Below are 12,096 nucleotides of genomic sequence, written 5' to 3'. Positions count from 1 at the left end.
AAACTGAAAAAGCTAGTCCTGCAGCTATCTCATTCCCATCCCAGCTAAAAGGATGGGAGGGACCTGGGAACTATCAAAATCAGACCTTGCCTGATCTCTGCAGTTTTTATAACAATTTTTTTTACGTGTCCAGTTTCTTTTCTGGGAAGTATAAACAGGAAGCCTGCTAATGCTATCATGAGGTAGAAACTGAGAGTACAGAAAGCTTCCTTTTGCAGGTCAGATACTCAAGTGTTAGCCAGTACCATCCTTCCCAGCTGGGTAGCCTTGGGAAGACAGCTGTGGCTCTTCCCAAAGTACCAGCGGCCACTTGACTTGAGTGCATGCAAATGGTTGGGCACAAATATTGCAGCAGAATTAGAGGTCAACTAACGGTGATTATGCTGTGTATGAATCATTTGACCCATTTGGGGTAAAATTGAGCAGAGCATAAACAGAATGTAAGGCAACTGCACAAATATCTTAGTCAGGGCAGGTGTTAATTTAAAGTGAAAGATCTTGACAAACTAAATAAGGAACAATTAGCATTTAGAACAAATTATTGTGATGCCATTTGATCAGAATAACAGGGTTTACAGCTTTTCTCACATTGAAATACAGTAGGCAATAAAAAAACAGTGAAGGCTCTTGTAGTTTCTCCTGCTTTCACCACTGAGGTTTTTCTTAGGGCTGCTCTCTGCAGCATCAGCTAATCTGGACAGAAAGATCTCTTGCTCAGCTTCTCAACCAAAAGTAGAGAAAAAAATAATAATAAAAATAAAAATAAAATGAGTCCTACTCATCCAGCCAAGCCTTTGCTCCAGAGTTATTTCTAGTTTTTCTTTCAACATCAGAACACTTAAAAGTGAGATCCCAATCTCCTATGTAAAGTATACTATATTTTAGAGATGTAAAACCCTGTTTCAAGTTAAATTCAGCTAAGGGCCTGTCACATCTTAGTGGAAGAAAAATAAAGAATTACTGTAGCAAGATCCTGCCAGATGAATGGAAGAAATGCAAAATTTTAGAGTACCAAGAGCTACCTATACTACCCACTTCCTGGCACCTCCCCTACACATCGGGGTGCCTTTGCAGTCTGCTCCTCATTCTCATGCTGTCCAACTCCAGCTGAGCAGCCAGGGTTCCTACAAAAACACTCACTCTCCCAGTGCTGCCCCTAACTGAGTGTAAAGGAACACAAAGTCACTCCTTGTCCCTCCAGGCCTGCTTTCATTCAGCAGACACATTTTTTCAGCTTCTCTGACCTTAGCAGCTGCTGTCACCTAATTGCTCCTGCCCTGTTCCATCAACAAAAATAGCCTCACATACTGGAATTCACTTAAAATTACCTCTCTTAGTTCTTCTTCAGTATTAAGGAATTCTGTGACCCCACTGATAAGCTTCGAATTCATAAATAATGCTTCTCCATACCTGTAAGGGCAAAAAGAAGATTCAGAGAGTTAGTGCAAGAACCAGGCCAGCTGAAAATGAGAAAGTAGTCTTCTGTAAGCAAGGGAAGATGTGGGACAGTTCTGGAGGTCCAAGAGTATAGCATTGGAATCAGACATTGTCATTCAGTGTTTCATGCCAAAAACCTGAACTGAGACCTACTTCTACGCTGAGCTCTTGATACTTAACTTTTAGTCAGACACTACTAAGCAGAATAGGCTTAGTAGCTTCCCATGTCATGACACCAAGAAGCTCAAAATACAGGCACCACAGAAGGAGAGAAACAGCAACTAAGGAGAAATATTCTGAGGAGCTGTACCATTACCATAAACTTTTGGAATTGCTGCAGCTTTCCCTGCATTTTCCATTCATCCACTTTATCTACATTACAAATAGCCTCTGGATAAGTGAACTGAGTCAAATCCTCTTGTTCCAGTACCTGATAATTAAATTAATGCTGATATAAAATAATAGTGCTAAAATAATTCCCAGGGCCATGATGTAACATGCTCAAAGAACCAACCTGTCAATGAAAATTCAAAAGCTTGAGCAAAGAATATTTAGAAGCCAATTTGTTTTTACTGGGTAGGATATTCAATGGCAATCAGCAATGACATTCTATGGGTAGTTTGAAACCGGCCATTCAAACACTACTCTTCCACCTTCTTGTCCACAAGCTTTTTTTGACCCCCCCCAGACAAAGCAGCTACATCGCTTATAAGATTAACCAGACTACACCTGAAGTTTTGCATCACATGTTGGAATAGCTTGTGGTAGTGTTTATTTCCAATGTTTCTAGTATGGAGAATGCAATACCACTGGAAACCAAAAGCAAGTGTTTGAGTTAGTGTCTTGGTTTCAGTTAGAACAGAATTAATTTTCTTCCTAGTAGCTGGTGGAATGCTGTGTTTTGGCTTAAGATGAGAAGAGTGCTGATAACACCCCGATGTTTTAATTGTTGCAGAGCAGTGTTTATACCAAGCCAAGGACACCTCAGACTTTTGCTCTGTCCTGCCAACAGGCAGGCTGGGGGTGCAGTAAGAGCTGGGAGGGGACAGACCCAGGACAGGTGACCCGAACTAGCCAAAGGGGTATTCCATACCATCTGACGTCATGCTAAACAATATATAGGGGTGGCTAGCCGGGGGGAGGGGGCCGGACTGCTCGGGGTTAAGCTGGGCATCGGTCAGCGGGTGGTGAGCAATTGCATTGTGCATCACTTGTTTGTACATATTATTATTAGTAGTACTATTATCATCATTGTATTATTATTATTATTATTATTATTTTCCTGTCTTATTAAACTGTCTTTATCTCAACTCACGGGCTTCACTTTCCATTTCTCTCCCCCGTCCCAGAGAGGGAGGGGGGAGGGTGAGCGAACGGCTGCGTGGTGTTTAGCTGCCAGCCGGGTTAAACCACGACAGTCTTTTTGGCGCCCAACGTGGGGCACGAAAGGTTGAGATAACGGCAGATCTGACCAGAGTGTGTTAAACTAAAATTGGTATAAGTATTAGACCTGCTTAATAGTCACTTGTCATAATGCTGATTGCTTTAATCTCAACTGTGCTGCGCCTGTTTTCCAAATTGAGTATTATAGCACGTTATTTTCCGTATGTGCTCTCTGTCATGTTGTTTATCCTCTCCGGGCCCTGGTTTCAGACCATTATGGTACTGTGTGTTGTATCAGTGGCTTATGAGATGATGAAATATCTGGCCATGACTCTAACCTGGTATTTGTACTCAGTAACATCTTCGATTCTATACTTTGGAAACTGTATTTTGGAAACTATTAGCAATTATATCTGTTGCTTTTTTTCATTAGGGAGTCAATCTGTGGAGGGGAAAGGGGAAGATAATTTTTCTTACTTGATCACTCTCCCTTTCTCCTTCACCACCCCTGTACCCTCCTTGATCACTCTCCCTTCCTCCTTCACCACCCTATCCTCCGAGTTTATTACAATAGCTCTCCAAGATATTGAATATCCTTGGGATACTCAGACCAGCATAGTCCTGTTGTTCTGCCTCCTGAATGCGCTTCAGGTTCTGCTTAAAGTTAAACAACTACTTAGGAAGCTCATCCAGAGATCTGCCCGGAGGCAGTATAGTTGTGGGTGGCAGGGAGTATGGGAGGATATGGGCAGGCATCTAGACCAGTTGGCACCCCCAGTGTTTTGGAAATTCACCCCTGAACAGTGCAAAATCCTCAAAAACTGGCAGAATGCTTGAATAAAAGGTGTCGCGATTCGGGAAGTTCCAAAGTAACACAAATCATTGTAACATGCTGGGGCCTGGCTCATGCCTATCGAGCTGCCATGGATACTGCTATCAACTTAGTGACAGACCCTGCGGCCACTCCAAGCCCCGTGACAGATCCAACGGCCACTGTGACCCCTACGGTGGACTATGCAGCCGCTCCAGTCCCAGCTTCTGCAGATGCTCCAATCCCAGCTCCTGCAGCCGCTCCAGTCCCAGTTCCTGCAGCCGCTCCAGTCCCAGTTCCTGCAGCCGCTCCAGTCCCAGCTCCTGAAGCTGCTCCAGTCCCAGCTCCTGCAGCCGCTCCAGTCCCAGCTCCTGAAGCCGCCCCAGTCCCAGCTCCTGAAGCCGCCCCAGTCACAGTTCCTGCAGCCGCTCCAGCTCCAGTTCCTGCAGCCGCTCCAGTCCCAGCTCCTGAAGCTGCTCCAGTCCCAGCTCCGGCAGCCGCTCCAGCTCCAGTTCCTGCAGCTGCTCCAGTTCCAGCTCCTGCAGCCACTCCAGCTCCGGTTCCTGCAGCTGCTTCAGCTCCTGCAGCCGCTCCAGCTCCTGTAGCTGGGTCAGAGAAACGAGCTGTAGCAGTGCAAGTTGACCCTGCAGAGGGTATTCCAACATCTGTGGCAGACCCTATAACAAGGTCAGAGAAACGAGCTGTAGCAGTGCAAGTTGACCCTGCGGAGGGTATTCCAACCTCTGTGGCAGACCCTGTAACAAGGTCAGAGAAACGAGCAGTAGCAGTGCAAGCTGCCCCTGTAGAGAAGGTGAAAAAATGGTATAGAGATTCAGGTCGTTTAGAACGCAGAGAATCTTCTGCCAAATCTAGGTATAGAGACGACGGAGATGACGACGACGCTGGGCCATCAAGGGTTCAGGAGGAGGAAGATGAGGATGCCGAAAAATCAACAGTAACTACCCGAAGCCTAAACGAGCGTGAGTTACGAGATGTGCGAAAAGATTTTGGTCGCTGTATAGGTGAGCAGCTTGTCACCTGGCTGCTCCGATGCTGGGACACTGGAGCTAATTGTGTGGAATTAGACGGCAGGGAAGCCAAGCGACTGGGATCCCTTGCTAGAGATGCAGGCATTGACAAAGCAATTGCAGATGGAGCACAATCTCACAGCCTCTGGAGGCGTCTCCTCTCAGCTGTGAGGGAAAGGTATCCCTTCAAGGAAGAACTTTTATGTCTACCAGGCAAGTGGACCACTATGGAGAAGGGAATCCAGTATCTGAGGGAATTAGCCGTACGGGAAGTGATTTATGAGGATCCAGACCTCAGACAAACATCCAAAGATCCAGATGAAGTCAGGTGTACGCGACCCATGTGGCGGAAGTTTGTACGGAGTGCACCATCATCATATGCCAGCTCATTGGCAATAATGGCCTGGAAAGAGGATGAGGAACCCACAGTGGATGAAGTGGCTAAACAACTCCGGCAGTACGAAGAAAGTCTCTCCTCTTCCTTACAGGCCTGCGTCTCAGCTGTGGAGAAACTTTCTGAAGAGTTCCACCAACTTAAAGAGAATCTATCTTCATCCCCACCTGAACCAACCAGTGTCCACCGACCAAAGAGAACACTGTGGAGAAACTTTCTGAAAAGGTTCACCAACTTGAAGAGAGATTATTCTCCTCCGTACCTGTACAGAGCAGTGTCTCAGCTATCAGGGGTAGTCGTTCATCCACACAAGGAAGACGATATGGTGGGTACTCACCCCGTGCTACCCTGTGGTTTTACTTACGAGACCATGGAGAGGACATGAGAAAATGGGATGGAAAATCTACCGCGACCCTAGAGGCACGGGTACGTGAGTTGCAAAAGAAAACAATCAGGAAGAAGGGATTCTCTGAAAAGTTTGCTGCTCCAACTTCCAGCAGACAGTCCTTCAAACACAGAAACGAAGAAGATTCCGACCAGGATTAGGGAGGCCCTGCCTCCAGCCAGGGGGAGGAAAGGGATAATCGAGTTTATTGGACTGTGTGGATTCGATGGCCTGGCACATCAGACGCACAGAAGTATAAGGCTTTAGTAGACACCGGTGCACAATGCACTATAATGCCATCGAGCTATAAAGGACCAGAGCCCATCTATATTTGTGGAGTGACAGGGGGATCTCAGCAGTTGACTGTATTGGAGGCTGAAGTGAGTCTGACTGGGAATGAGTGGGAAAAGCACCGTATTGTGACTGGCCCGGATGCTCCATGTATCCTTGGCATAGACTATCTCAGAAGAGGATATTGCAAGGACCCAAAAGGGTTCCGGTGGGCTTTTGGTATAGCTGCCTTAGAGACAGAGGGCATTAAACAATTATCTACCTTGCCTGGTCTCTCAGAGGACCCCTCTGTTGTGGGGTTGCTGAGGGTCGAAGAACAGCAAGTGCCAATCGCTACCACAACTGTGCACCGGCGGCAATATCGCACTAACCGGGAACTCCCTGATTCCCATCCATAAGCTAATTCGTCAATTGGAGAGCCAAGGAGTGATCAGCAAGACTCATTCACCTTTCAATAGTCCCATATGGCCAGTGCGAAAGTCTAATGGCGAGTGGAGACTAACAGTGGACTATCGTGGCCCTGAACGAAGTGACGCCACCACTGAGTGCTGCAGTGCCGGACATGCTGGAACTTCAGTACGAACTTGAATCGAAGGCAGCCAAGTGGTACGCCACAAATTGATATCGCTAATGCATTTTTCTCCATCCCTCTAGCAGCAGAGTGCAGGCCACAGTTTGCTTTCACTTAGAGGGGAGTCCAATATACTTGGAATCGACTGCCCCAGGGGTGGAAACACAGCCCTAACCATTTGCCATGGGCTGATCCAGTCTGCACTGGAGCAGGGGGAAGCTCCTGAACACCTGCAGTACATCGATGACATTATTGTGTGGGGTGACACAGCAGAGGAAAGTTTTCGAGAAAGGGAAGAAAATAGTCCAAATCCTTCTGAAAGCTGGTTTTGCCATAAACAAAATAAGTCAAAGGACCTGCACGAGAGATCCAGTTTTTAGGAATAAAATGGCAAGATGGACGTCGTCAAATCCCAATGGATGTGATCAACAAAATAACAGCTATGTCTCCACCAACTAACAAAAAAGAACACAGACTTTCCTAGGTGTTGTGGGGTTTTGGAGAATGCACATCCCAAATTACAGTCTGATTGTAAACCCGCTCTACCAAGTAACCCGTAAGAAGAATGAATTTGAATGGGGCCCTGAACAACGACAAGCCTTTGAACAAATTAAGCAGGAAATAGTCCATGCAGTAGCCCTTGGGCCAGTTCGAACAGGACCAGATGTAAAGAATGTGCTCTACACTGCAGCCGGGGAGAACGGCCCCACCTGGAGCCTCTGGCAGAAAGAACCTGGGGAAACTCGAGGTCGGCCCCTGGGGTTTTGGAGCCGGGGATACAGAGGGTCTGAGGCCCGCTATACTCCAACTGAAAAGGAGATACTGGCAGCATATGAAGGAGTTCGATCTGCTTCGGAGGTGGTCGGTACTGAAGCGCAGCTCCTCCTAGCACCCCGATTGCCGGTACTAGGCTGGATGTTCAAGGGAAGGGTCTCTTCTACGCATCATGCAACTGATGCTACATGGAGCAAGTGGATTGCACTGATTACTCAGCGGGCTCGAATAGGAAACCCCAGTCGCCCAGGAATATTGGAAGTGATTATGGACTGGCCAGAAGGTAAATACTTTGGGATATCATCAGAGGAGGAGGTGGGTCGTGCTGAAGAAGCCCCACTGTACAATCAGTTACCAGAAAATGAAAAGAAATATGCCCTGTTCACTGATGGGTCCTGTCGTATTGTGGGGAAGCATCGAAGATGGAAGGCTGCTGTATGGAGTCCTACACGACGAGTTGCAGAAGCTGCTGAGGGAGAAGGTGATCGAGTCAGTTTGCAGAAGTGAAGGCCATTCAGGCTGGCTTTAGACATTGCTGAACGAGAAAAATGGCCAGTTCTCTATCTCTACACACGATTCATGGATGGTAGCAAATGCCCTGTGGGGATGGTTACAGCAATGAAGCAAAACAACTGGCAGCGTAGGGGCAAACCCATCTGGGCTGCTGCATTGTGGGCAAGATATTGCTGCTCGGGTAGAGAACCTGGCTGTGAAAGTACGTCACGTAGATGCTCATGTGCCCAAGAATCGGGCTACTGAAGAACATCAGAACAACCAGCAGGTGGATCAGGCTGCTAAGATTGAGTAGCTCAGGTGGATCTGGATTGGCAGCATAAAGGTGAATTATTTATAGCCCGATGGGCCATGACACCTCAGGCCATCAAGGTAGAGATGCAACATACAGATGGGCTCGTGATCGAGGGGTGGACCTGACCATGGACGCTATAGCACAGGTTATTCATGACTGTGAAACATGTGCTGCAATCAAGCAAGCCAAACGGTCAAAGCCTCTTTGGTATGGAGGACGATGGCTGAAATATAAATATGGAGAGGCCTGGCAGATTGATTACATCACACTCCCTCAAACTCGCAATGGCAAGCGCCACGTACTTACAATGGTGGAAGCAACCACCGGATGGCTGGAAACATACCCTGTGCCTCATGCCACCGCCCGGAACACTATCCTGGGCCTTGAAAAGCAAGTCCTATGGCGACATGGTACCCCAGAAAGAATAGAGTCAGACAATGGAACTCATTTCCGAAACAACCTTATAGACACTTGGGCCAAAGAACTGGTATTGAGTGGGTGTATCACATCCCCTATCATGCACCAGCCTCCGGGAAAGTTGAACGATACAATGGACTGTTAAAGACTACATTGAAAGCAATGGGCGCTGGGACATTCAAAAACTGGGATACGCATTTGGCAAAGGCCACCTGGCTAGTCAATACTAGGGGACCTGCCAACCGAGCTGGACCTGCCCAATCAAACCTGTTACGTACTGTAGATGGGGATAAAGTTCCTGTAGTGCATGTAAAAAATATGCTGGGTAAAACAGTCTGGGCTACTCCTGCCTCAGGAAAAGGCAAACCCATTCGTGGAATTGTTTTCGCTCAGGCACCTGGATACACTTGGTGGGTGATGCAAAAGAACGGAGAGGTCCGGTGTGTACCTCAAGGAGATTTAATACTGGGTGAGAATAGCCATGAACTGAATTGTACCATGTTAATTGCTATATAATACTGTATGTTACCACTACCATGACTACTATAGGTGACTAATTAGAATGTATGGAAAAGAGTGTAACCTGAGCATGACATAAATGGTATGGAATAAGGGGTGGATAGAGCTGAGACGCAGGCCATCAGCATAGCAAGTGGCACTTTACAAATAGTTGTGCTTATATACACATACATCCAAAGCAGTATCTAGCTAATCTGAACTGGACTGTTTTAAAGAATTCAGTTCTCTTGTCAGACATGCATAAGTAATGTTAATAGACTTCATTACAATTAAGTTTATCCAGGGGAACAATTCAGTTTGTACCCTGCTTTTACAAACTGATAGAGAGGAGGCATTCAAAATTCAAAGTGAAATGAACTAGCACAGACACAGCTTTCTGTTCTGCTTCTATTAGCCCTAAATTAATTACCCTTAAATACCTAAGTTCTGTAAGCCAGAAAGTCATCCAAAAGGGAGAGAGAAAGAGAAAGCGAGAGGGACAGGCACAGAGAGAGGAATAAAGAGGGGGAAATAAAAGAGAAATTATGTTTTTTGAGAAGTTTCTGTTTCAAGGAAGGTGTGTGCTGTGTTGCTTGCTACCTTGAGCTTGTATGAAGGGAAATATTGCTATAGAGACCAACAATCCTACTTCCTGACCACTAATACCCATGAATTATTCATGGATATTTCAGCAAGTACATGTCTTTTTCCAAAAACTTCAGTCATACTGACATATAGAGTCATCCAGAGGCAAACGCCTCCTATGGGAAGTATGGATTTCATGGTCCTTTAAGCACATTTAGGCTTTCTAACAAAGCCCTTTATTATTACATTCTCAGCTTAGCCTCATAATTGACTGCTTGGAAAATTGGAAGCTGTTCTTGATGGGGTCTTTTGACAAGGTTACCAATCCACTTTAGAGAAGCAACCTCATGAAAATCATTGCAAGGTTTTTATTTTTTTGCAGTCTGCATTGTAGCCACAGTGTGAACAAGTAGCAAAATTCCTTCCATTGAAAACTATGCCTTTGTGAAGACCTACTCTGATTACTGACCATTATGCATATTTGGTAAAAAGTCAGCCACTAAAAGCAATTTTGAAACAGCCTCTGCTGGCAAACCTTCTAGTAAGGATACATCTTAAAATAGTACTTTGCAGATGAAACATAAAAATTAATATAAATACGTGAGAAAGCATTTTGTCTTGCAAATATCAGTCTTCCTACACTTCATAGAAAAGACAAAGGCTCTTCAGAAGCAGAACCTTAAACTCTTCCTGGAAACATTATAGAGTCATGGGCCGTCCTGTACCTGTGGGGAAGTGATCCTCCAATGCCTTACGCTTGTACAAGCTTTGTACTTGCGTGAACTGAACTTGGAAGGCAGCGTATTCCATTTACTTTGGACAGATGCAAATGACTTCCCACGTATTGACAAATTCCCCCCAAATGACAAATGATTCAGCACTTGAGAATGAAGGAATTCTTATAAGCACTGTTAGAGTAAATTTTCACACACATGCACACATGATCAAAATAATTTAGAGGCCCAAGTATTGCACACTCAGCTAACAGTTCGAGCATAGAACTTTCAATTCTCTTTTTCACACTTCTATAAAACCTGGCAGTCTTACTCCCACTGACAAAAGACATATAAGGCACCGTAGTTTCTATGTAACCTTTGCAAATGAAATATAAGTGTTTTTTTAAAGACTTCCAACATTATTGATATCTTCTGGGCAATGCATATACAAGTAATAATGTAAAATTACAAAGGGATAATAATATTTTGTTGTCATTCTAAGTGTTTGATAAGCAGTGTTTTAAAGTTACAGGAAATAGTGTTATAGCATAATTCAATTGCCCTCAGCTATTTCACATTACTATCTGATATGACAACATCTTTTATAATAAATTCAATGGAAAATACCATAGAGATATCATCTTATTAAATTAATGTTTATTACAAAGTATTACAGTTTTAAATAAAGTTAAATGATGAATTATAATGGCAGAAAAACGTCTTGGGACAGAGTATACTTGAACTATAATTCAGCAGTAAAGCTTGCATTTTAATAATGTACCAGTGTGTAAAGCTTAAATTAGAAGCCTAATTCTGCATTTAATCATGTATTTCACTGAATATTTTAAGGGACAAGGTGTTAGACCAATTCTACCCTCTGCAATTCTCTCTTAAAAGGTTTTAATCTGTAATTACAAAATGAAATTATTTTCAATAGGCGTCACACATGCTTGTATGAAGTATTTCGTTCCACTGCATTGAATCCTTTGGCAATTGACAGAAACTCAACTGGATGTCCCTTTCAGAAAAATGCACAGAGTGTATGTCAACTAACACAATCCTTTTGATGACTCTGACTAGTGTTTGGAGATCAAACTGAATGAACGTAATACAAAGCCCATGTTGGGCAAAGACATGGCTATTGGGCCAAGACTCTGCTATTTTCTCATTTAAGAAAAAAAAAAAAAAAGAATACAACAGGTTTTTTGATGAGGCCTTGCTGATTGCTGTGAAGTCAGATAACACAGCAATGCATACCAAATGAGATAAATAAAATTATACTTTTAAGTGCAGTTAAACTATCTAAAATTAAAACCTCTACACACAAAAAAATGCATCTCGCATAATTTTCTAAACATTGTCCGTTTGCCTACACTGGTTAATTGTGGCTGTGCTTAAAATCACAGGTGTTAGCTAGGTTGGCAGATGAACATACTTGCTGAGGCAGGACACTTATGCATATGCAACTTCTGTATATGTGTTTGCAGCAATATGAATTTTGACAATTTATGCCTAAATTATTTAGGCATAAATCCCTGTATAAACTCCTGGAGGAATACAAACAATTAGCTCCTATCCTGTGTATAACAAACTGCACTGGGCAGCACTTGGCTGCCATCTACTTTCTGTATAAAAGTCCAGAAGAAAAGGGGATGACATGATATTAGCGTCAGATTTCCTTTTGAAAGCAGAAATATTTCAAGAACAGGTTTTTTTGTTTGTTTTGTTTTGCTTTGCTTTTGTTTTTCCACAGTTGAATAAATGTGCTTGAAAAAATATATAAATAAATACATATATATATATGATTTTTTTTTTTCTACCACACTTAAAATCAGCAAAATTCCTTTGGGAACTACTGCTTTTTTATCTATGTAAACATAGAACTGCAGCACCTGACATGCATCTAGAATTCATTATCATAAGCATAGATACAATACAGTAACAGGTATATATATATAGATGATCTCTAAGAGAGAAATGTTTCCATGAATGTTTGAT

General features: G+C 43.8%; 1 protein-coding gene across 1 annotated transcript in view; it reads right to left on the bottom strand.

The window, feature by feature from the left end:
* The window catches only part of TRHDE (thyrotropin releasing hormone degrading enzyme), a 207,822-nt gene that overhangs the window by 1,150 nt on the left and 194,576 nt on the right, over positions 1-12,096 (bottom strand). Inside the window, exon 18 of the mRNA XM_032208064.1 lies at positions 1,329-1,410. Coding sequence (XP_032063955.1) covers positions 1,329-1,410 — 82 coding nt within the window. The remainder of the gene's footprint in view (positions 1-1,328; positions 1,411-12,096) is intronic.

This window comes from Aythya fuligula, chromosome 1, assembly GCF_009819795.1.
Source record: "Aythya fuligula isolate bAytFul2 chromosome 1, bAytFul2.pri, whole genome shotgun sequence".
Lineage (NCBI taxonomy): Eukaryota > Metazoa > Chordata > Aves > Anseriformes > Anatidae > Aythya > Aythya fuligula.
The sequence above is the reverse complement of the archived record's forward strand: the minus strand, read 5'-3'. Positions and strand labels throughout refer to the sequence as shown.